The 26,048-nt window shown below is 47.3% G+C and overlaps 1 protein-coding gene across 6 annotated transcripts in view; it reads left to right on the top strand.

The window, feature by feature from the left end:
* Nucleotides 1–26,048, top strand: part of NCAM1 (neural cell adhesion molecule 1) — a 239,684-nt gene that overhangs the window by 174,026 nt on the left and 39,610 nt on the right. For 3 of the 6 annotated variants that reach the window (XM_056859993.1, XM_056859995.1, XM_056859998.1), the window contains exons 9-14: nucleotides 4,304–4,333; nucleotides 8,711–8,861; nucleotides 10,234–10,418; nucleotides 11,974–12,070; nucleotides 14,225–14,395; nucleotides 15,271–15,402. In XM_056859993.1, coding sequence (XP_056715971.1) covers nucleotides 4,304–4,333; nucleotides 8,711–8,861; nucleotides 10,234–10,418; nucleotides 11,974–12,070; nucleotides 14,225–14,395; nucleotides 15,271–15,402 — 766 coding nt within the window. The remainder of the gene's footprint in view (nucleotides 1–4,303; nucleotides 4,334–8,710; nucleotides 8,862–10,233; nucleotides 10,419–11,973; nucleotides 12,071–14,224; nucleotides 14,396–15,270; nucleotides 15,403–26,048) is intronic. The other 3 variants (XM_056859994.1, XM_056859997.1, XM_056859999.1) reach the window with 1 other exon arrangement.

The raw sequence follows: 26,048 nt of genomic DNA, 5'->3' as shown, positions 1-26,048 counted from the left end.
GGATGGATTAAGTTGTCCTTTGATCTACTCCAGTAAGGCTTTCCTTCATTTCTTAGATAGATCTTTTTAATCTTTGAGCTCACAGAGATGGCCTTCGTATTACCAATTTAGAACTATCAATTCAGCACCTAATCTTAATTGATCTCCATAAATAGTCCATGAGCTAGATTTGAGTTCAGTAGCACCTTAAAGATCAACAAGATTTCCGGGGTATAAACCTTTGAGAGTCAGAGCTCTTTTCGCCAGAGACTCTTGAAAGCTTATATCCTGGAAATTTAGTTTTTCTCGAAGGTGCTATTGGTCTCGAATCTAGCTACAGCACTGCAGAGAAACTAGTAGAAACTGTCACTTCTATGGAACCAAGGAAAAACACTTTTTCCAGGGGATCATGTGGGGCAAATGTGCTCTAATCCAGGAGCACCACACAGATTGGATTTATAGTCGTCAAAGTATGCACAGAGAGTCATCTGACTATGGGGTGTTGTCAGGAGAAGCCACTCACTTGACAATAGTCTCACTACACAAGAGCCAGAGCTTTTATCCCACTGACGGCTGCTTCTCTTGGGAGACAGCTTTCCTCACAAGCAGCATTATAATATAACAGCTGCAGTTGCTGTATCATGAATAACAAGAGACAGCAAAGGTCTTCCGTGTTACTTTTTCATTGCAAAATGATTGTGCTGCACCATTTTCAAGTTGTGAGCATTGCTTCTGAGCACGCTGCCCACACAATGACAGGTGGCACGCCTCCTAAATACCGTTATCAATTTGCCATTCCCAGATGGCAACAGCAAAGTGCAAACACGCTTCTCAGCGTGTCAAGAACCTGCTGCAAACTCAGCAAAAATACGGGAGAATGACAAGGTGAAATCAACAAGCCAGTTGCATTTGCTACAGCCAAACACAGAATGAGAATTCAATATAAATTGGTCATGTTTCAGCCAGAAGCTGGGAGGGCAGCCCCTAAGAGGTTTTCCCTAGAGGAACCGGCTCTGGTTTTTGAGGCACCTGCAAGATGCTTAACCATAAAACTGCTAACTATTTTTGAAACTCTCATCTTTAGCGTTGGGCGTTCAGTACTAAGGAGCTATGAGGGCTGTTGCTGCTTTGGATAGTTTCTTATGGGGACTGGAGGGAAGGGCAAACGGGTGGAAGTCGCTGCTGCTGTCTGGGGAGTCTGCTTCACAGCTTCTCTCATCTTTCATCGACTGCCATTCTGCACAGGGCAGTTTCTGGGTAAACACGCTGCATTTCCGTTGTTTGTTTCGCTCCAGGGCAAACGGTTAAAATGCAATAAAACAAATAGCAATCAGTGGGACTTCCAAACCATTAGTGTGGCCACGCTGGTGGCAACCATCACCAATGACTTTTTAACAAGGATTAGAGGGCGGGAGCAAGGGATGTTTGAGCACAGTTGCCAAAACTTTGATGTCCATTTTGCAATGATGATGTTTTTTGACTACCACATTATGGGGATTGATGTGGGGGGGCTTGCCATCTGTGCCCTGCTCACTAACTTCTATGGCCAACCGTCATCGGGGCCAGATGGATCTTCTAATCTTACTTCACATCAGTTCTCTACATATTTACGCTACTTCCCCTTGTGGCCCTATCTCTGCTGCACTCTGGCTGATATCAGAGATGGGTTCTCGGGTTGTCCCACTGCGGTTCACCTCAGATGCACTCAGGCTTGGAGAAACTGAACTGTCTGCCAGTAACAAAAAAAAAATTCAGTTATCCCAAACGAAGCCCCATCCTTGTCAGCAATTCAGGTGGGCTCTGTGAGGACAGGGTGAGGAGTCAAAAAACCCTTCCTCCTAAATCCTACAAAGTGGGCAGTCGGCCACTGCCTTTCCCCCACACTCACCCCAAATCCTTCCTTGCCACTGGTTTGGTAGCCTGAGGGAAGGCCCAGCTGTAGGTGTACACAGGTAATGAAGGGAATGGGAATGCATCAGGCGTTCCTGTTTATCATTTCTTGTTTTCCCCTTTGGGAAGGGCCGTACTCAGTGGTAGAGCATCTGCTTGGCATGCAGAAGGTCCCAGGTTCAATCCTCGGCATCTCCAGTTAAAAGGACTAGGCAAGTAGGTGATGGGAAAGACCGCTGCCAGTCTGAGTAGACAGTATTGACTTTGATGGACCAAGAGTCTGGTTCAGTATAAGGCAGCTTCATGTGTTCATGTGCCTTGCTGCCATTTTGGCCGGTGAGTTGGTGGGGATTTTGCTATGGCAGCATTAGCTGCTGTTCCACTCAGGCCCTCTAGCGTTGTGCTCCAGGCTCGTCCTTTCCTTCAGTCCAGGGTTATATTAGAAGGGAGCCCAAAAACTCAGGGAGGAATTTGCGGCAAAGGTGAGCAGTCCCCGGGGCCCAGCTGATTCTCCCAGCACTGAGACACACACACTCTGGGTATTTCTCTTTCAAGTATAGCCGTCTCTGGCCCCCTCTGTGTCAGATTCTTTAGTTGTTATTTGTTCTGCCTCCATGAAAATAACTGATTTGTGGATACTTCTGAATATAATGTTCTTAAGCTTTGTCTTTTTTCATTTTGGCAGAAAGGCTTGGATTTTTGTGAGTTTAACCCACTTACATACTGCTTTAACAAATAGCTGATGATATTACTTTGAATTTGTTAGGGGTGATGGTTGTCTCACAATTCTAGCCCGTTCTAGGTTCAACACCCGTCCACTCCAGGAGATCTAATACGGGGATTTTTCACTGATGTTAGTGAAAAGAAATCCAGGCTACCCTGCTGTCCTGTGTCCCTCTCCCCCCCCCCCCCCAGTTAGTGAATCCTGTAGACAATCGGGCACCAGAAGTTTTCAGAGTGACACAGGAGCACATTTTTGCCATCTTGCAATTTTGGGACCTTGAACAAATGTAGTCCTATTGCTTCCTTAAAGTTCCTTGGCATTAGGGAAGGATTGGGAGCACAGTGGCTGAACTGTGAGGTTGGGCACTTGAGAACTTTTGTTTCCCCCAATCTCCCTGGTCTCTGATAACATTGGGGGATTTTTTTTCTGGTGGTGGTGGGGACTTTCTTGGTCAAACCTCAGGCTTCCAGTTACCAGATTTCAGCAGAAGCTCTTTGGCAGAGGTGGGAACAGTGCATTGAGATGTCGCAGCTGACTGATGTTTGTTTGAACCGTGATTTGTCATGTCATTGTCTGAACGGAGCTTTGGTGTTGAGGTGTTTTTCTGTGGCATGTAGGGGATATCGATGAGAGTCGCAGCTTCCTCTGGCGGCAGGGTCCTTGCTGGGAGTGTCATGGGAAGCAGCCTTGCATTTGCTCATTCCTCATGCCCTGAACATCTGTGTGCTCTTTGGTCTTTGTGTCGGCTGCTGCTATCCAAACATCAGCAGATCTTGCTGTACTCCAGGTTTTGTGCCCTCCTGGCTGCGTGATTTAATTACCATCTGGTTTTTTACTCCTGTAACTGCAGTGGTTACAAGCTAAGCAGGGTCGGCCCTGGTTAGTACTTGGATGGGAGACCACCAAGGAAGTTCAGGGTCACCATGCGGAGGCAGGCAACCTCTGAACGTCTCTTGTCTTGAAAACCCCAAGCGGTCCCCATGTCGGCCGGGACTTGACGGCACTTTCCACCACCAACAACCACAGTGGGTCAAGCTGGGCATAGGGACAAAATGCCGTTGGGGTCAGGGGATGGGCAAAATTTGCCCACAGCAAAAGGGGCTGTGTTGCTGTTGTTTTCTGGACTTTGGAGCGTACTTCTTTTGTCTGTTGTAAGCTTCTTGCTTCTTAAAAAGCATGTGCCTTCGGCAAAGAAGACACTGAAGAATTACGCTTGAATACAAGCACGAGAAGCGTTTTTGAAGTGTGTGGCTTTAATCGCTGGCCTGTCTTTGCAGACGGAAGAGCCTCCATGGTGCTAGGGAGACGTTTCTTGGCATTGCAGAGCTGAAGCGGGGGCCGCCTGAGGTTGCTTCCTGGGATTTGTTTGCGGAGGCGTTTTCGAATGTGCGAGTTTGCTTGCCTTGCGGCTGAATAGAAGCACTGGGCTCTCTTGGCGATCGGTTGGCCTTTGATCCGTCCAATTCAACACATTCTGAATGCCGGTTTGGAATGATGAGTGGGAAGGGGACGTGCCCAGTAGCCGTTCCCTTGCTTTTCGTGCCCCACCCACCCACCTACCCCCTTCCTCAAATTGGTTTTGCATGTGCATGGAATGAAGTGTGATGCATACAATGTATTGACTGAAGGACGGGGAAAAGAACAACCTTTGTAAACTTTTTATTGCTCTTTTTTGTGTGTGTTGTGTTTTTATCTATCTGTTCTCTCCAGGCTTCATGGACTCGGCCCGAGAAACAAGAGGTACAAGACTGCCAGACAAATAGCCTGTCTTCTATAGCTCTGTGCATATACATATATATATACACGTGTGTGTGTGTGTATTTAAAGTGTTGGCAAATTAACAAATCTCTTCTAGCAATAACCAAGCTTACTAAGTCCAGTATTAATGGTGCAACCGCATTAAACTCAGTGATATGCATACAATAATAATAGACCCCAGCTCTTTGCAGGTAGCACTAGAACTTGCTTTGCATCGTAACCCTTCTTCAGATGAGCAAGCACAGTGTCTTGGGAACAGGGCAGACGTCGACAAGGATCCTGCTGAGGGACTTGGGAAAGTTCAACAGTGTTGTGATTTTTCAAGGAAAAGAAAAAATATATATTTCCTTTTAATGTACAAGGTAAAAACTGTTTTCAAGGAAGAATTTTGACAGCTTCCAACAGATCTAGCAGTTGGTTGGAATTTTTTTTTAATACCTGGGTTTGAGCTTTGCAAACCTCTGCCAGGCATCAGTGCCTGGAACCCAATACTTTTAAAAAATGGCGCTGCTGCTCCCCCTGCGGCAACTGGGTTGTGGCAGAGCTGTGGCGTTCACAGCCCGGTTCCAGTTCGCTTGTTTGCTCATTTCTCTCCCATTAGGTGCATTCTGATTCTATTTTTCGAAATGTTGCATCACATTCCATCTCAAGAAGCAATGCAATGACCTCTCTCGAAGTCTGCGTGTTCTCCAGAAAAGGTTCCTGTAGACCAAAGCTAGGGATGGGCAATTGGGGGAGATGAAAGGGGGGGGGGCTTAAAGTGCCGGCTAACAAATTTGAAGTTTAGTCAACAGCTTCCATAAAACCAGGATTTTTCACAGGTACCCGGATTTGCATTAATCGGATGTGGATGGTTGTGTCATCTTCAGTGGGAACTTGTCTCAATTCTAATCATGTTTTATGTCTATTTGTGATGTGTATGGAGGCTCTCAGGCTCTAAGAGGGGAAACTGGTCTCTTTTGTCAGGTGTGATGGCTTGTGATGTTGAACAGCAGCTCTTGGTGATAGCATCTGGCCTTCTTGGTGGCAAAGCTGTTTGATATTCTGCAGGCTGAGACATTAACTTGCCATAGCTGAGGGAAACAGAACTTCTGGGGGCAGGTGCATTTTTAGAAGGACTTTGCAATGGGAAGACCAGTGATTATATTTAAGATGGGAGAGATGGGTCACTGATAACAGATCACTGATAGCTGTTTATTGATTAATAATAATGCACATCAAAGTACGAGATTGAGACACAGTTGGGATCAAAATACAGTTCTGTTACATCTTCAAGCAGTGCTGAGAAAAGAGTTTCTTTCATAGCTTTCAGCTTGCAATTAGTGGCTGAGGAGTTCCTAGCCTTTCCCATTAAGACCCAAAACATGGCATCCTTGTGAAGTTGGTTCTGTTTTCCCCTCTTCTCCATTCGGTCTTCAACAACTGCAGAGAGGATGATCCTGGTTTGGAGAGAGTTCCCTGTAGGATCGGTTCTCTATATTTCTAGGAGACAAAGGTGGAGAGAGTGGGCTCAGGCCAACCTGTAGGGGTACCTTTTCTTCTGGTTTGGGTCTTCTTGTGCAAGGTGAGGACCACAAAGGCCATGAAGAAGAAGTCAGCAGTTTGCACTGGGAAGTGTGCCAGAACTTGCTTTATCAGAAGGTAGACGGCGGCCCACTGATCAGCCACTGGTGACTGTTGGTGGCTGAAATTCTTGCAAAGATCTCTAGGCCTTGATGTGATCCAGCAAGGCACTTTTTAAGCAAGAGGGCAATGGTCAGGATTACTGGACTCAGGTGAGGTATGTCTTAACTCCTATGAGACACTGCATTTCTGCTTTAGATGTGAGGGGGCGAGTCCTGTGCATTTGTCCATGCATCTGCCTGTTAAAACATAAAGTATGGGTGAAGGTCTGTTTGGGGGGCTAAATTCTACACCCTTTTTCTCCTTACCGCACTGTGCGTTTTTCTTCCAACCTGATTCAAGTCCAATTTCAGGCCTGGTCTTGGAGAAAAATGCTTCATAATGGCATGTAGCTTTAATAGGTGGTGGCAGATTTTACCACCCTGCATCCTCCATTTTCTGTAAAAACAACAACAACCCCATCACATAAGTCTTTATATATGAATGTGGCTGTTCCCTCTTCCCCACTCACATGCATGCTTAGTTTGCCCCTAAAGCACAATGATGGAGTACCAGGATTCTAGATTTTAAAAAGAAAAGAAAAAAGACCCCGCTAGACTGAAGTCAGTTCCTGCTCTGTAATGAGGAAATTATCTATAATTTAATATTCCTTATGCTTTAAATTTATTGAACATCAGAAGTAGTTTGTTTGACCTTCCATTCTCTGAAATTGTCCCCCCCTTCCTCATTCCAAGAATGGAATTGAGTTTGCCTTTCCTTAAAAAGTGTCTGGAATAACTCTTAGGTGTGTAGGTCTCTCCAAAATAGTCACAGTGCGCTTTTGTTGATGGTTGTGGTAACCTTGCAAAATCCTTGCTACCTACCTACCTATCCATCCATCCATCCATCCATCCCAGTTCCCAATATTCTCTTTCTCAGAGAAGGTAAGGAACTGTTTCTTTCTCCCCCTTCCTTTGAGAACTTCTTTGGGCGGGGGATTTTTACATTTCTAAAGTTTGGCTTCAGTCCAGTAATGACTTCAAGGGAGGTAGGGAGGATGCCTGTCACAGATGATGAAGAAGAAAGGTGGGCAGTGGGGGGAATGGGGGAGAGGGTAATAGATGGAAGCACGGGGTGGGGTAGGAAGTGGACAAGAGCATGCAGGGAGTACTGTAACTAATGAAAAAGTGCTCGATTCAAGTCCAGGAGCACCTTAGAGAAAAACAAGATTTTTGAGAGTCAGATGGTATCAGATGAGCTTTGTCTCTCAAAAACTCATAACCGAAAAAACTTGCTGGCCTCTAAGATGTTACTGGATTTGAATCTAGCTGTTCAGCTGCAGACCAATATGGCTACCCTCGGAAACTAATTGAGTTGCGTGCATCTCTTGCCTTCCACACATGCCTTAGGAAGCTAAGGTCAGCAGAACTTTCCCTCTTCGTGTATGTGTGTTGAAATGAGCCTGCAAATCTGCTCATGTACAGATTTCCTACCTGCCTGTAGAGAACTGCCCCAGGTGAGCCAGTCCTTAGATGCTGGTACATACTATTACCCATAATGGCTCTTCACCTAGATACCCGTAAGCAGTACGGGCTGGTTTTTCAGGGACCAGACCTGCAAGGCCTTTCTGTGGGCACACACACAGCCAATGAAGGACCCCCTGTTCACCCCTGCAAGTCATCTTCCTATGCATCCACTGCTGAGACAGTGGACTATAACTCTGGGCAGAGGGTGGGATGTGCATGGCTGGGGGCACTTCTTTTGAGGCTACGAAGCACTGCTTGGGGTGTGTACATTATTGGATGGGGCCACGTTGGCAGCTTCTGTTTTGGAAAGAGGCATTTGCGCTATAGGCAGACTGGATTCCATAGATAAGCCGTTTTCTATGCATTTCTGGACTGGCTGTTTCCTTGTTTATGGACTTGCAATGTTCTGGTTCTGGTTTATTTTTCCTCTTGATAGATTTTATTTTACCTGACACTTTCGTACATTTAAAGGAAGTGGAGGGCATGAAATTACTCCACATGACCCTGTCCACTCCTCACCCCCTGGGAACAACAGCAAGGATTTATACCCCAGAGCCTGTTTTGCTTCTCCCCACTGTCCCCTTGGCAATTGCATCCAAGCCACCCCAGAATAGTTTGCTCAGCAGCTGTTAGCCCTGGAAACTCAGTGGGCCCTCCATGTACAGAGGCAGCAGATGGCTGGAGGTAAAAACTGGCCGTTGTTTTCATGCGAGCTCCCTGGGACATGCGGCTGGCAGCATTTGCAAGCAGAGTTCTGGACTAGATGGATCTGCGGGCCTACCCAGCAAAGATCTCCTTCCAAATGACATTGCCATAGGTGGAGGGGAACTGGGGCTGCCCCTTTCAGGAGCAGCACACCTGTATGACCCAGCGGCTGTAGTGCCAGACAGTTTGGATCAAAGATCCCACGTTGATCTTTGCGTACTTCCGCTTGCACAGCATGGTGTCTGGCCCAGTTGACCAGTGAGAGAGCATCGCCACTCCCTTTTCCACCCTCCTGGTGCTCTGTAGGATACTTGCTTGTGCTTCATACAACAAAGAGAGCACCGTGGCTTCCCTGTGTTCCATCCCTGGGAAGTGGAAGGCAGACTGCTTGCCTTCTGGGGGCTGAGAGAGGCAGGAGTTGGCTGCTGGCCTGGCTCCCGGCCCTACCCTGCTCCATTCCCCCCCCAAAATTTGTTTTTAACTGTTCATAGCCCGTCTACTAACTCTTACTTCTTTTTCCTACCAGACCCAGGATGGGCGCATCGTGGTGCGCAGCCACGCGCGGGTGTCTTCTTTGACACTAAAGGACATTCAGTACACGGATGCTGGGGAGTACATCTGTATTGCGAGCAACACCATCGGGCAGGATTCCCAAGCCATGTACCTGGAAGTTCAGTGTAAGTGGCGACGCTCCACCATCAGCCCCTCCATTGCTAATTGTGGGGAAATTAAAGCCCTCTTCCACTTCCTTCTATTTCCCAAACTCCATGATGTTTGTGAGTAGTGGGTGTTTTTTTTGGGGGGGGGGGGGTGGCTTGAAAAGAGACTGAAGGCACAGTTTGAGGATATATGTTATGGCCATCAGACTTTCCTCTGCCTGCACTTTTGTATCAGTCCCATTAAAGAAGTCAAATGGAGCAAGAGTATCGGGGAGGGCTCAGTGGAAGAGCTTCTGCTTGGTATAAAGACAGCCCTGGGTTCAATCCTTGGCATCACCATTTAAAAGGATGGGGTCTGGGGAGACCTGAGCCCTGTGTGCCCTGCGGGACTTGGCTCACCTCCACTGGACTTGAAGATGTTCCAGCAGGCCTGTGGCTGAGGACTGCGATGGTTCTTCACATCAGCTGGCCTTCTTCCCACTCACCTATCTTCCAACTATTATGCATATTTCTGGTCTCCCATTAGCACCTACTAAAGTTATTAAAATCAATAAATGTTCCAGCACCACAGTGGTAGCGTTGGACTATTAGTGGTGGTGGCCCGATTCTGTTTCCTCCCCTCGACTTCTGTCTGTTTGGTGAATTCAATCGGGAGGAACACTATAAATGGCACCATAGGTCTAGATTTAGTTAGTTTTATAATACAGTATAACTGTATTTTATATTGTAATTACTGAGTTTTATAGGAATGAGTTTTAATGATTTATATATCTAGCTGCTGGAAGCCGCCATGAGCCCCACTTTGATGGGGAATGGACAGGGTAGAAATTGAATAAAAAAATAATAATAATAAATAATAGTAGGTGCTGGGAAAGACCTCCACCTGAGACCGTGGAGAGTCACTGCCGATCTGAGTAGACAATACAAAGCTGACCTGGATGGACCAATGGTCTGATTCAATCTAAGGCAGCTTCCTGTCTGCTGAAGTGGGGGCGGGGGGCTGTTGCTCATCTGCTTTGCATGCTGAAGGATCCCGGGTTCAATCCCCAGCATCTCCAGTTAAAGGTCTAGGCAGTAGGTGATGTGGAGGACCTCTGCCTGAGATCTTGGAGAACCGCTGCCGGTCTGAGTAGACAATACACTACTGACCTTGATGGGCTGAATGGTCTGATTAAGGCAGCTTCCTGTCTGTTAAAGGGGTGGGGCTGTAGTTCAGTGGGAGAGCCTCTGCTGTGCATGTAGAAGATCCCTGGTTCAATCCCCGGCATCTCCAATTAAAGGACCAGATGGTAGGTGATGGTAAAGACCTCTGCCTGAGGCCCATGACATCCTTAGAGGAATTCTCTGTTTTCTCTTGCTCATTCCAAACCTGGCTCCCTTCTTGTTCCAGATGCCCCAAAGTTGCAGGGCCCTGTCGCAGTTTACACCTGGGAAGGCAACCAGGTAAACATCACCTGCGAGGTGTTTGCTTACCCCAGTGCCGTCATCTCGTGGTTCCGGGATGGGCAGCTGCTCCCCAGCTCCAACTACAGCAACATCAGGATCTATAATACGCCGACTGCCAGTTACCTGGAGGTGAGTCCTGGTGGCTGAGGGAGAAAGTGGGACCAGCAGGGCTGTTTTTTAAAAAGAAATTCTAAATCTGTTTTTAATGTGTGTTTCAATCCATAAACCTCTTTGAGTCTTCAGTGGGTGAAGGTCAAGGTAAAGATGGCTAAATCAAATTCAGTGCCAGCAGGGGTGGGGGATCCCATTGCTCTTCCTTATTGCAAAAGGGGCGCAGGTGTCTGTCTTTGGCAGACTGGAATAGTCGGCTTCTTTCTCGCTGAGGAACAGATGAACTGTGAGGGGGCTGACGCTGGTTCCTAGTTCCTTATTTGTAAATCCAGCCAAAATATTGATGGTACTGAAAAGCTCTGCAGCCCAAAAAGAGCTTTGGGCCACTACAAATCTTGCATCCTCATACTCGGGGTACGCTGCCTTCCAAGGTGAAACAAACTAGGGCCTGATCCAAAACCCAGAGCCAGCATGGTGTAGTGGTTAAGAGTGGTTTGGAGCAGTTTACTCTGATCTGGAGAACCGGGTTTGATTCCCCACCCCTCCACATGAGCGGTGGATGCTAATCTGGTGAACCAGGTTGATTTCCCCACTCCTACACATGAAGCCAGCTGGGTGGCCTTGGGCTAGTCACAGCTCTCTTCGAGCTCTCTCAGCTCCACCTACCTCACAGGGTGTCTGTTGTGGGGAGAGGAAGGGAAGGTGATTGAAAGCCAGTTTGATTCTCCTTAAGTGGTAGAGAAAGTCAGCATATAAAAATCAACTATTCTTCTACTTCTGACACCAAGAGCTTCCATGTGGGGTGCCTCCAGGAAGCCCCAAAGATGCATTGGATAAGGAACTAACTGGGGCAGCTGCATAGGCTTCCTGAGGCCCAAATAAAGCTCTCGGTGCCCGAACCAAGGTTTGTACTGGGCACCAGGGTATCTCCCCTTATAGGGCACAGTGCCAAGAGTCTGGTAATGTATGATTCAGGGTGGACCAAAGCTTATTTTGGGGTACAGTTTTTAAATCTTTAGTTCTACTGGGAGCACTGCACCTTGTAGCAGTCAGTGCTAAGATCAGGCTTGGACTGGGCACCGGTGCATGTCTCCTAGCAAGTCAAGAGTTCCCTGCTGCTGTATGAATTGTGTTCCACAACTCTGGGGTGCAGAGCGTTTTAAATAGCATCAGTATTTTGGCTGGATTTGCAAATGAAGAACTGGGGTACTGCAAATAACTTAAGTGAAAACCAACTTCAGCCTTGCTGAGCTGTGTAGAAATGAAGCGGTCATAGAATCATAGAGTTGGAAGGGCCGTACAGGCCATCTAGTCCAACCCCCTGCTTAATGCAGGATCAGCCTAGAGCACCCCAGACAAGAGTATCTTCTACAGCAATTTCTGGCAGCAGATTCATTTTGTTCCTGTGCAGCCCACACAGTATTGGCTGAAAACAGTGGGGACAGATTTAAGCCCATTATCATTACCCCAAAGCGGCCTTGAGCAACTGTAGCACGGGAGTTCCCAGCACACCCTCTTACTTAAAACCCATGTGCCTGCTCCCTCTGATGCCTCACTCTGTTGCCCTTTGCAGGTGACCCCGGATTCAGAGAATGATTTTGGGAACTACAACTGCACAGCGGTCAACCGGATTGGCCAGGAGTCCTCAGAATTCATTCTTGTTCAAGCAGGTGAGTTATCCAGGTTGCCCTTCGAGAGACCATGAGGACTACAGATTTTCACATGTTTTAAGTAGAAGCGTCTGCTCTGGTTAGTGGCGATCTGCTGAGTTGGGTCACACAAATTTCTAGATCTCCCTGGTAAATCACTCAGAACTCCCAAAAATCCTACACCGAGCAGCTTGAAAGCTCTCTGCAGCTTTCCTTTAGTAGCTCAACTGATCAAAAAAACATTCCACAGCCCTGAATGGTTAAATCACCCACCTGTTCTTGATGTGGAATTAGAAATCTTGTTATTTTGTAGAGGCTCAGAGGTGAATCCTCGCCTCTGAATATTCTGCAGGAAATGAGCCTTCGAGAATGTGCATAGCCAAGAAGGCCTGGGCAGAGAGCAGAAACAAAAGCAGCCTCCTCAGACTCCTTAGAAACCAGCATATCTATTGCAGCGCAAACCTTTGTGTGCTTGAGCTCACTTTGGCAGATGCATGAAGGGAAATCTCAGTCAGGAACATTTTTATAGCCAGAAAGAGAAAACAAAGAAACACGGACAATGGGTTACAAGGCCTAGTTTGTGACGTTTCTCTGCAAAACACAGAAGAATACTGATAAGCATGGCGTTTGTTCACGAGATTTATAGTTGGTGATGCCACAGCGATGTACGGCAGTTTAATGCTAGTAGATGCTGGGGACATTGTCAGACCTGTTAAGCTCCGGGCTAATGTGATCAGACTTGTACGTGAATGCCAATTCAGCTGTTTCCATTGTTGGGGAATGCTGACTTTCAGGCCAGCAGCCGAGTATCCTGGAAGATTATAAAATTCTCCCACCAATTTTCCAATTGTTTCTGTCAAACAATGGCAACGGTCAAAAATTCTGACAAAAACCAGTGGGCACCTCCCTGAAATGTGTGTCTTTGGAGATGATGATCTGCACTCTGGCTGCATATTTCAGGGGAAACTTCTCACAAAGCTGAGAACTGTGGAGGAGGCTGTGGGTGTGCTCAGAAGGCGGCACCAGAAAGGGAGGCAACATCAGGGGAAGGCCTCGGCCTCTCCGCCCTGTTGTCAGCCCTCCAGAGGCACTGGTTGACCGCCGTGTGAGACAGGATGCTGGACTAGATGGACCACTGGTCTGATCCAGCAGGGCTCTTCTTATCGTCTTATGACGGTCTTCGCCTCTGCCCTGTTAAACCTCCAGAGGAACTGGTTGGCCACAGTGTGAGACAGGATGCTGGACTAGATGAATCACTGGTCTGATCCAGCAGGGCTCTTCTTATGTTCTTATGACGGTCTTGGCTTCTATGCACTGTTGGACCGCCAGAGGAACTAGTTGGCCACTGTGTGAGACAGGATGCTGGACTAGATGAATCTGATCCAGCAGGGCTCTTCTTATGTTCTTATGACGGTCTTGGCTTCTATGCACTGTTAGACCTCCAGAGGAACTGGTTGGCCACAGTGTGAGACAGGATGCTGGACTAGATGGATCACTGGTCTGAACCAGCACGGCTCTTCTTATCTTCTTATAATGGTCTTTGTCTTCCCTGTTGGCCCTCCAGAGGAACTGGTTGACCACTGTATGAGATAGGATGTTGGACTTGATGGACCACTGGTCTGATCCAGCAGGGCTTTTCTTGTGTTCTTATGAAGGCCTCTGCCTCTCTGCCCTGTTGTCAGCCCTCCAGAGGAATTGGTTGGCCACTGTGTGAGACAGGATGGTGGACTAGATAGACCACTGGTCTGATCCAGCAAGGTTCTTCTGATGTTCTTAAAGGGTTCCATTGTACAAGAAACTTTATCCACAGGGCATGGTGAGATGAGGTACTGTGGCCTACAGCAGGGACTGGCTGAAAGCCAGGACTCCAAACGGCTCCCCCAAAGAACTGGAACTAACCTAAAAGTTCCTCAAGCGGAATGAACCTACTAAAACCAATCTGGTATATGGATGACTCCTGGAAGGCAGGATAAATGTTGGTCTCTCATCCAGCCCTCATGTGGTCACCTCTTCCGAATTTGGTGCTGTTTGGGAAGTACTTGAGCTCTCAAAGCTCTGTCTTGCTGTGGCTTCCCCTTCAAGTCATTTACCCCTCTGTGCAAGGATGGTGTGGAATTTCCAAGCAGTCATCCTGCGTCACTGATTTTCCTTCCCTGCTTTTTCTTTCTGCCTCAGATACCCCCTCTGCACCTTCCATTGACAGAGTGGAGCCCTACTCCAGCACAGCTCAAATTGAGTTTGACGAACCAGAGGCCACGGGTGGGGTGCCCATCCTCCGGTACAGGGCAGAGTGGAAAGCCCTGGGTGAGGAAGACTGGCACGGCAAGGTGTACGACGCCAAGGAAGGTAGGGAGCTGAGAACCTGGAGCTATTTGGAGTAATGGGCTTTGTCGGTTCTGGGCTTGGGGGAGACATTTGTGTTAAGAAATATTTTCCTCAGTGGATAAAGGCAATTTTTCGGTTTATGCCCCCATCTCTTGGAAGGGCCAGTAAGGAAGGGCGGAACTTCATGGCAGGATATTCTTGACTCGAAAATATACCCGAAATTCGCTACTTCGCGTTGTGATATCTGAAATGAACCAAAACACTCCTCAAATTCTGGAAGTAATGAAAATTTATATCCCAGAGGTTTAGGTGGCCATCTGCTCAGTCTCATATAGCAGCACTCAAAGACTGGCCCCAAAGATAGCTATAGTGGGTCAGGCATGCTCATATAGGAGTAAAAGGTTTTTAAGATATGGTGGTCCCAAGCCATTTAGGGTGTCAATCGTCAGTACCAGCATTGGGCCCAGAAGCAAATTGGGAGCCTGCGTAGATTGAATAAGACTGGGGTGATATGGTCCCTACAACCCACTTCAGCCAAAATGCTTCCCATCACATTCTATACCAGTTGTAGCTACTGGACACTCTTCAAGGGCAGCCCCATGTAGAGTACATTGCAGTAGTCTATTCTAGGCATATAGCTATGTATGACTGCCAGCCTATTTATTGGTTACTGTTAGAGCATTCAGGGTGCAGATCTTTGTACCAGCACAACTGGGCTGAAATGAAGCTTTCACTCTGTTTTGTTGAGAGCAGCATAGTAGGACACGCTAGCAACCCCTTCTGCCCATGCTTCTAGTTCGATTCAAGACCCATCAACCATGCTGGTGAGTGTAGAATGAAGTGTTTCTGACAACAGATTCGCCATTATTACTGTGTGTCCTTCTTTTCTGGAACAGCCAACATGGAAGGCATAATCACTGTCGTGGGCCTGAAGCCAGAGACCACCTATGCAATCCGACTGTCTGCTGTCAATGGTAAAGGCGTGGGTGAGATCAGCACCATCTCGGAATTCAAGACACAACCAGTTCGTAAGTAAAAAAAAAGCCGTTTGCCTATCTCTCCCCACTGTCTACCTTCCTTTTTTCTCTCCCTGCCATGCATGGATGGAGCCTGTTCCACTTGCAGGTTGTGCTGAGCCCTTTCAAAAACGTCTCTCCAGCCTTCTCTACTCTCTCTGGGCCATAATATTCATCCAGCTCTTAGATTTTCTCTGTTCTGAGGGGCCTTTTCCCCCCTCTGCCTCTCCTGGCGGCCACCAGTTACAAAAGCAAACGTTTTGTGATTTACAAGCTTCCGTTGCCTTTTTAAAAAATAGTTCCTGTGTCTCTGCTTAGCCCAAATGATGTAGGCCTCCTGAATGGGGTGTGTGTGTGTGTGTGTGGCAGAGGCCTGACACAGCTATGGCTGCCACGTGGGGCAGGAGTAAGTTTGCCAGCAGATGAAGGAAGCACAAGCTTGTCCCAGATTTCTCTGTGGTGAAATATACACTTGAATCCTGAGTGTTTTCATAACTCACACTCAGGTGAGGACCTGACTGCGGTATCACAAGGTTTTCACATTGCCTGGGCAAGCCAACCTGGCCCTTCCCCCTCAAAGTGAATTTTCTTCATGCATAGATAAAGACATTGTTCAGAATTCTCCCTGTGAAATGTTGCTGGATGGTGCAGTGAAACTTTGGTCGTTTATGCATGGGTACTTTCACTCACGTTTGCCTCCAGTCTGTCTCAGTTGTTCCTTGGAGTTATGCATGAGTTTTCCCTCCATTAGAGATGACCTCGCTGCCAGCCCTCACAAATCCCAGGACTTCCTGTGCCTCTGTTAACCCGATTCTTCCTTCTCCCCTGAACTCAGCCCTGGTGAAATCCCTGTGCATAAGGCAAAGAGCGGGACACACAAGCTTGGTTTCTCTCACAGCCAGTTACAAAGCAGCGTGTAAAGAGGCCAGGATACAAATGCTTCCTGCTTCCTCAGAGCCCTTTCTGAGCAGAAGAAAGGCTTTTTAAAACCGAGGCTTGGATTTCTCCCCCCCCTTTCATATTGCTCCGGTTTTTTTGTTCTTAAAATGCTTTTTTATGCAGCAATTTGGTTTTGGAGGGGGATTTTCTCTCACAGTAAGCTCTACAAAGTAACCCATTTACAAAGCAGCATTTAAAGGGCTGGGGGACTTGATTTGAGCTTGGATACTGCTGGTGCATAGATTCCCAACAGGAAAGTGTGGGTCCAGCGAGCAACGAACCTCAGGTAAAACTCCCATGCATAAACGACCTTTATCTACCTGGGGAAAAAAATGGGAAATTATTGAAACCAGCATACTGTCAATGTGTGCCTGCTGCAGCTGAGGTTGTGGGAGGGGGCTTGAGCTCTACCATGGCTCCCGCTTACAGTTTTCCTGATAACGTTTGTGTGCTACCAGCCTTTCTCCATAGATGGGTGAAGCAGGGAATGAAAAAATTGGGAGCCAGATTTCAATGGGGATTTTGATACAGCCCTGCTTCCCAAGGGAGTGGAAGTCCAGTAGCACCTTAGAGACCAACAAGATTTTCGGGGTATAAGCTTACATAAGAAAAGCCCTGCTGGATCAGACCAAGGTCCATCAAGTCCAGCAGTCTGTTCACACAGTGACCAACCAGGTGCCTCTAGGAAGCCCACAAACAAGATGACAGCACCAGCATTGTCCTGCCTGTGTTCCACAGCATCTACTATAATAGGCATGCTCCTCTGATCCTGGAGAGAATCGGTATGCATCATGACTAGTATCCATTTTGACTAGCAGCCATTAATACCCCTATCCTCCATTAGTATATCCACTCCCCTCTTAAAGCCTTCTAAGTTGGCAGCCATCGCCACATCCTGGAGCTTTTGAGAGTCCAAGCTCCTTTTGTCGGATCCCAGTCAGAAGGTGGTATCTCCATTCCTACTTGCATCCAACGAAAGGAGCTTTGACTGTCAAAGTTTCTACCCCGATAATCTTGCAGTCTCTAAAGTGCTACTGAACTTGAATCTAGCAGTTCTACTGCACACCAACACGGCTACCCCCTGAAACCAGCTTTCTGGTAGAAACCTCAAACTGCGTGAGATTAAAGGTCACTGAGTTGCATCCAATGTGAGGAAAGTTGGTCTTAGTTTTGCACCCGAGTGTCTTAAAGCTTCCCCAGCTTGCCTCAGGCCTGCCACCAGCCTCCTCATGTTTGTACGGTCTTACTTCTGCCCCTTTCGATGACTTTGACCTGGTATTCTCTGCATAGTATTTTGTGCTTGGGAAAGGACAAGCATAAAGCCTCGCCTGCTCTCCCGATTTGTTCAGGGCAGCGGCCTTCTCTCCGTGCTCAGGGTGTGGCAGCGAAAGCTGCCGTTCTTTCCCTGCCTTCCAAGTTTCCCTCAGCATAAACTGGGCGGCTTAAAGTTGCAATGTCACTAGCTTGGGTGCTCCTTCTTCATGCTCCAGTAAGATCCTGCCACTTTCCCCTTGCTGTGACTGCCTAGTTCCTACCCTGCTTTGGGAAGTCTGAAAGTCAAGTCCCACTACCTGTCTCCCCAGAAAGTCTGGCCGAGGGCGAGACTCGCTTGCTTGCTTGTTTTAAATTTCCAGCGCCTTGTTCTATCGCCTCTTTTTTTTTTTTCATCTCTGTTACATCTTTTCTTTTTTTGGGGTGTGTGTCTGTGTCTTTTCTTTTCATCCGTGTTCCAACCATGGGAAACCGCAGACACTCCACCACCACGTAAGTGCTTCTGAATTTCTTTTCCCTGGAGTGCTGTTCCCCCTAACATTGGATGTAGATCTAGCCCTTTTTTAACTTAGTTTCTCTCTTTCCCCCCCCTTTCTGTCATACTTTCTTTCTCATTCTTGGGAGGGGGGAAGTAGCTGGTAAATGTGTGCATCTCCTAATAATACTGATTGTAGAGTAGCTGTTCTGTTTCCCGGTTAACACTGTTGTTTGTAGAATTTGTTTGAGAGGCCGATGCCTCCTGCCTCCACGTCTCCAAAGCATGCAGTCCTGTTTGTTTCTACATGTATGCCTATTTCCCTTGCAGTGACTTCCCCCTGCCAGGGGTAGGCAGCTTCTGACCCACAAGCTGCCTTTAGCCAGTCAAGGCTATTCACTGGCCCAGTCCCCCCTGTGCCTCCTGGTAGTGACTTACCTGTGGACTCAGGTGTCCCTGAAGGAGAAAAGCCAGTCCAGAATTATTCTTGACAGACACCTTCCAGCCTGGGAGAGAGAGACTTCTCTCATCACCAGCTCCCGTTTTAGAGTGAAAAGGCTCTTTTCCATCGTCAACACAGAAGAAAATAACAGCTCTTAAGCAGATGTGAGAAAGGTGGGAGGAAGACACTTTAATTCTCCTTTTAATTCTAGCTTAGGCTGTTGCATAAACATCTGAAATGAAAAATGTGAACAAATAACCTACTAAATGAAAATCGCCCGTTGCTGTTCACCCCGCTGTTCAGTTTAGTATTAAGGGAGTTTTTTGGCTTCCAGATTTCAAAACATCAGGAAAGAAAAGGCATGTTTATTTGGGGGCCGTTTCAAATTGGGTTGCAGTCAGGTTTTTGTATAGGGCTGACCATCAGGCTGCAATCCATGGAAATCCAAATCCGCTACATGCAACTCACGCTCAGATCCTTTGGAAGTTGGGCCACCTCTAAGTGCTACTGCCATCCCTCAAGCTGTAGCTTTTTTTCCTAGTGCCAACCCACCGCAACAAAACCTGGGCCAGTCTAGGACTTCCATGAGACTACCTCTCAATGGAAAAGTGACAGGCACGCTCAGTGTAAGATGGCACTGAGAAAAGTGGCCAGTCTAGGAATTCCATGAGGCTCCCTCTCTATGGAAGAGTGACAGGCCCGCTCAGTGTCAGATGGCGCTGAGAAAAGTGGCCAGACTAGGATTTCCATGAGGCTACCACTCTATGGTAAAAACTTCAGGCTTTGCACAACGTGCCTGCAACTTCAGTGTAACTCCACATGCTGGTGCCGCAAAGGCAAGGCAGGGAGCAGAGCAAATCTTTGGGAGAACAGCAAGGACTAAATGGTTGCGTGACCTGAGCATATGATTGCTGGTGGATGCGCCCTTTAGCTACCATGCCTAAGTGCCTGTTGTGTTGATATACAAAGATTCTAATAAAGGCATACCTTCCACTTTTGATGGACAATTTTGTGAGGCCTGGGCTTCAATGGATTCCCCCCCCCCAATCTGGGGATATCAATTACTGGACCCCCCCCCCCCATTAATAAGATTGTAGGGAGACTCAGTGGGGTCTTTTTAAGGTAGCCTGCTGATGGAGGGTCATTTGCCCGATAAAGTGGGCTGTACAACTCAGCCAAGTCTGAAAATAAGGAATTAATAGCAACCTATTTTCAGCTGACTGGGCAGTATGGGCAGCTTAAAACTGGTAACTGCAAGTCAGCGCTGTCAAGGCTGGAAACAGAGCACAATATTTCATGGAGGTTCTGGGAAGGGTTTGTGAGGTGTGCCCTTTGGGAGGGGGTTGTAAGAAAGCAAGGATGTTTCCACTGGAGGGGTGTGTGCAGAAGGCTGAGACTCCAAATGCCATTTCTGGTTTAAAATCTACTTAATCTGAAAAAAAGAAAGAAAAAGAAATAAGGTACCTGCTGTCAAAACACTGCCAGATGGGCAACATGAAGCATTATGCTTCATTAAGAAGCCACTGATTGCAGTTTCCACAGAGCATGGCAGAGAAAGGTTGGAAAGATGATGCCGGGAGCCATTTCACCACTAAATCTTTTTCCCCCTCATCATTGAGCTGATAACCTTTTGCATTTAATTGCCTGAATGTTGTTTCTTAATTTTGATGAGTTGCTGGGGAGATTTTTTTTAAATGAGAGAAAATGGGTTTGAGCGCCAGAGGCCCCAAAATAGACATTCTCTGCTTTGAAGCAGCTGATTACAAATTATCTTCCCTTGGAAAGCTTGCAGGAGTATTCAGATCACCTAGTTCAGCTACCAAATTCCCCCTAAAGGATCGTTTTGAAGCTCTGTTCTAGAGAAACATTAATTTTAAACATAAGCAAAAATTCTTCCTTTTAAATTTTTTAAACATTTATATCCCACCGTAATGAAGTTGGCCAACAAAGCAACAAGTTATTGCTTATGTTCTGCTTTTTCTAAGCGTTGGAAGCATTTTGCATATGTTACCTCGATCATCCTGACCTGGATGGCCCAGGCTAGCTCAATCTCTTCAGATTTCAGAAGCTAAGCTGGGTTGGCTCTGGTTCGTACTGGGATGGGAAGGCCACCAAAGAAGTCCAGGATTGCTACGCAGAGGCAGGCAATGGCAAACCACCTCTGAACATCTGATCTGACTTGGGTGGCCAAGGCTAACCTGAGCTTATCTGATCGTGGAAGCTAAGCAGGGTCAGCCCTGGTTGGTACTTGGATGGGAGACCACCAAGGAAGTCCAGGGTCGAAACAGGCATTGGCAAACCACCTCTGAGTATTTGGTTTGACCTGAAACTAGCCTATTTGCATTAGATCTTGCAAGCTAAGCAGGGTCGGCCCTGGTTAGTATTTGGAAATGGGAGACCTTCAAGGAAGTCCAGGGTCGCTACGAAGAGGTAGGCAATGGCAAACCACCTCTGTTTGTCTCTTGCCTTGAAAACCCTATGGGGTTATCATACTTCAGCTACGATTGGACGGCCCTTCCCACCACCTCTGCCATCAGTATAATAACCCTGGCATGGCCAGAGGCCCTGTGAACCAGAAGGGCAGATGTTGAGGGACGTGGGCTGCTGACTGTCATATCTGAGCTGTGCTTCTGTTAGCTCTTCCTATCTCCAGAGGTAGAGTTTGGGCACAAGCAGGAGGGCTCTTGACCTTTGAATCTTAGCTCCTAAGAGTCTTGTTTCCTTTGACCTCGGATAAACTGGCCTGTTGGAGCCAGGATTCGCCAAAGATAGATCTATTTAATGTTTGTTTGTTTTATTTCACTTGTACTATTTCTGTTGTATTGTGGTTGTGATTTTTATACTGTTGTAAGCCACTGTGGGTCCTGTTGGGGAGAAAAGGGGTGGGGAATAGATGTTCTTTTTTAAAAATCTAATTAAGTAACCCTGTGAGGTAGTTTAGTATTCTGCATACAGGAACATCAGCCCACTGGATTCATACCAAACATCTGTCATATCGGTTACACAGCCCAGATAACCTACAAGAACCAATGAACTCTGACCGTGAAAGCCTTCGACAATATCTGTCATATTGTTTCCTGAAGTGGCCAAGTGTTTCCCAGAAGGCCTACCAGCAAGGCACAGAGGCCACAACCACACCCTGTCCTTGCCTCCTCCCCAGCAACTGGTATTCAGAAGTTAACAACTTCTGAACATGGAGGCTCCATTTAGCCATGTGTGTGTTGTGTGTGTGTTAAGTGCTGTCAAGTCGCTTCCGACTCATGGCGACCCTATGGCTTCTTTGATTCCACACCAGCACTGGAGTCATTGCCAGCTTATTTAGCCATGACTCACAGTAATTGCAGGCTAGCCTGATCCCATGAGATCTCAGAAGCTACACAAGGTCAGCCCGGGTTAGTTCTGGGATGGGAGACCACCGAGGAAGTCTGGGGTTGCTATGCAGAGACAGGCAATAGCAAACCACCTCTGTATGTCTCTTGCCTTGGCAAGCCTACGGAGTTGCCATAAGTTGATTGTGACTGAATAGCACTTCACATCACCACCATAGTCATTTGCAGATCTGTCCTCCATCAATGAAGTCTTTTTAAAGCCCTCTAAGCTTCATCGGTTCTTGTAGGCTATCCAGGCTGTGTGACCGTGGTCCTGGTATTTTCTTTCCTGACGTTTCTCCAGCAGCTGTGGCAGGCATCTTCAGGGGAGTAACACTGAAGGACAGTGTCTCAGTGTCCCTGTAAGCTTATTTGCAATCTTGTGACAGTGAGTTTGAGGAGTAAATGATATTTTCTTTGAAGAGAGGCATCTGTTTGTTTGTCCTGAATCAGCTGTCCAGCTGATGGGGCTTGGTGGTTTACCTGAGGCCACTTCTGTGGCTGAAATGAAGCCGGTCCTGATGGCTCACAGCTTAGTCTCTTAAGACCACACCAGTTCCCTTCTTTCATGTCAGGAAACGCAGGTATAGCAAGCCCACATGGAGATTTCCCATAGTGCTACTCTTCTCGATGGTTGGCAGAGGTAATCTGGGAAGAGGTGGAGCATGCCCTAGACATACTGGGTTCATCCCAATAGGCAGTTCTGATGTAGGGATGTCTTGGAAGAGAATCCATAGCCCTGCCCTTCCTCGCTTTGGCTCCGTTACTTTCCTTTCTGTGGGTTTGTTGACTTAAGTAACTTTGTGTGGAGGTGGCCATAGCCTGGCCAGGGTTGCCTTTGGAAGGAGGCTGGTGGGCCATTTGCATCACGTTCCTTTGGGACTGTGGTGGTCTCGGTTGGCTTCTTTGATTCCACACCAGCACTGGAGTCATTGCCAGCTCAGTTTGATCATGCTTGGAGAGCACATGTCTTTTTCTAGTATTTAAAGCCTTTGCTCACAGACTGAGGCCTTTCCTTAGGGGCCGTGACTCAGTGGTAGAGCACCTGCTTGGCATGTAGAAGGTCCCAGGTTCAATCCCTGGCGGCATCTCCAGTTAAAGGGACTCTGCAAGTAGGTGATGTGAAAGAGCTCTGCCTGAGACCCTGGAGACCCGCTGCCAATCTGATTCAGTGTAAGGCAGCTTCATGTGTTCATGATGGACCTGCATCCATCCACAGAGAGCCGCTGAGTAGTTCCATCTGTCCTTCAGGGGCAGCCAAATTCCCTTGGTGGCCCAAAGACTTCTGTCGTGGCCTGTCGGTACTCCGTTAACACCTGCTGAATGTTTTCTGCATCCTGGGTGTAAATTCTGCTACAGCCACTGCCGCATGCTCATTCGGTTGATTTATCTTCATGCTGGGCTTCACCTTTACGTGTTCTGTCTGTCCTTCGTGTTTCCATAGCAACCAAGCATCCTACTGAATCCAAAAGTACAGAGCCAGCCCATGAGTAGCAGCAAGGTTTCCCGTCTGCCCTCTCCTCCTGACACGGCCCCACCTTCCTCTGGTCCACCCTTCAGCCCCCAGCCTCACACACACTGTTTCCAATTTGTGTGTTATTGAGGACGATGTTCAGCGACCCTTGCTCTTAATGCGATGGTCATTCTCTCGGCGCAGTCTGGCATGAATGGATGCGAGTTGAAAAAAGGCTTTGTGTCTATTCCCATCCCTGCACGACTCCCTTCCTGTTCTTGAGCTTGTGTTGCTAAGTGCAGATAATGCTGGGTTTTGACATGGAATTTTTCTGAAACCACTGGAAAATAACATCTAATATCTAAATTTAAACCACTCTCATGCCCCTCTCTTTAATAAGTACCCAGCTGATGCAATTCATCTACTGCACAGATGAACACTCAGGTTAGGCTCAAAAGTGAGCAGAATAAACTTGAGGAACTTCAAAGTCCAGTGAACTCCGAGCCCCGTAGGCTGGTTCTGCCTGTTAATGCAGCCAGAAGTGTCAACTGGCCCGGGTGGAGGAGCAAGGAAAAAGAAATCCGTGCCATTTCAGGTGGGGGCTCTGCATGGAATCCGGTTCGCTCCAAATCTCCTCTTTCGACATGCTTGACATGCCTAAAGCAAAATTGTACCTTGAAGAGGGAGAGTTGGAGCAGGGTGCTTTTTGCAGAACTTACACCGTCTAAAGTCCCTGGCCTCTGAAGGCTCGTTCTTGAGGAGACACCGTGAGGTGTCTTGTACGACTGTTTACGTAACGCTTCTCTGCTTGCTTTGCATTCATCTAACACAGAATTTGCTGTTGTGGGTGCTGTGTTCAACACGGAACTCTGTTTGTTTGCAGTATATCCAAATGTCTGATTACTAGAATATTAAAAACCCATGCGGACCTTCTGGGGGGAGGGGTCTGTGCTAAAGCATGTTGCCGTCTCAGCAGGGCTCTGTCAGCCTGCATATCATTGTGTGAAACGACTTGGTATCTGCTAGAGATCAGAGGAAGTAATGGTAATGTCTGACTCCTCTGGTACACTGTGCTCAGAATTCTAATTTTCCAGTATTTTTGAAGCCGCAAAAAAGATCTCTCTGCATGCTTACAGTAGGTTTCTTCCACGCAGGGCAAGTTCAGAACTCTTGGCTATACAGGTTTGTCCTTCCCTGTCAGACGTGGGTCTGTTCCAGCTCAGCAGTTGGCAGGCAGCAGGCCAGGGAAGCAGATTCTCCAGGGAATTCCTTCTCCATGTGGAAGCGCACGGATCACGTCCCCGATCTCCAGCTCATTGATTTGCGAGCTTTTCCGTGGGACTTACAAGACATGATCCCTGTATCCCTCGCACAGATTCCCTCATAATCTTTTCATGAAGCAAGAAAACTGCACTGCACACAACTCAAGACAGTTCAGGGTGCCTCGGAGTATGCTCAAATGTTTGTTGTTTAAGCCAACAAATGAAAAAAAGAAGCCCCCAATCTGAGAACAGCCACAAGCCGGATGCTTGTTCCTCAAATTTCTGTATCAGTGAAGAGGGTTTATAGTTTTTTAATGAGGCCTGGAGATTTGGGCCCAGACATTGTTCAACCAGGTGGAAATTCCTTCCCTTGATGGTTGGGTTAGGGAGCCAACACAAAAAAAGAAAGCCTAGCCCCCATGTCATAGCTGTCTTATCACCTCATCTTGAATATGCTTATCTGAAAATCCCTTTATTTTCAGTGGCTCATATTCCAAGAAAGTATTTTTTCTCTCATAGTGTTGAACAAGGTACGTGAGTGTAGATTTTAGAAGAACTTTGTGAGTGAGGTGGAAGTAGGGATAAGGGTGTTCTGACAGAATTTCCCCCCTCATTGTTCCATCACAACCATAAAGTAGCTGAAAGGTGTGAAAAGGTGAAAAGTCCTCCACTGCTAACGGATTCCCCAGCAAAGAGCTGAGAAAGAGCTATGGAATTCTCTCAGCCTCTTCACAGGTGTAATCGGATCATGCTGAATCTTGGTCATTGCCAAGAGTGCCCACATCAGAGCAAGCCTGAGACATCTCCTCACCTGTCTCAAATCTCCAGTGAGAAAATTATTTAGAATCCCTTCAAATATGGTCCTCAAACTGCTATCCTAAACAGCAATACCCTGTTGGGGGACAGACTGGATATTTTCGGGCCAATGTCACCCCGTCACACTTACCTCCCCCTTCCACTGATGCCTCAGCTGAGTTATGTCCAGAATCACCTCTGGAAATTGTGGGGTGTCCTTCAGGACTCAGGATTAAATGGTGGGGGGACCTCATTTAATCACATGAAATTGTTTCTCATCTTTGTTATATATGGTATTGCTTTTGTTTCACGCCCTGCATTTTTGGGATGGGGTGGGCCAAATAAATGACCATTGAGCAATACATTGAGTGGCCATGAGCCTAGTTTGGCATAGGTCAAAAGTGATGGTAGCAGGAACTGAGCTGACCTGCAAGCCAAACACAAGTGACCCCACCCTATAGGGTTGCCCACTTCCATGTGGGGCCTGGAGATCTGGAGTTACAAGTGATGTTCAGACAACAGAGATCAGTTTCTCTGGAGGCAATGGCAGCTTTGGAGAATCAACTTTACGGGATTATACTCTCCTGAGCTCCCTCCCCTCCCCAAACCCCACCTTCCCTAGGCTACACCCCAAAATCTCCCAAGTATTTCC

The sequence above is a fragment of the Euleptes europaea genome, chromosome 14, assembly GCF_029931775.1.
Source record: "Euleptes europaea isolate rEulEur1 chromosome 14, rEulEur1.hap1, whole genome shotgun sequence".
Taxonomy (NCBI): domain Eukaryota; kingdom Metazoa; phylum Chordata; class Lepidosauria; order Squamata; family Sphaerodactylidae; genus Euleptes; species Euleptes europaea.
This window is presented reverse-complemented; position numbering and strand designations above follow the sequence as displayed.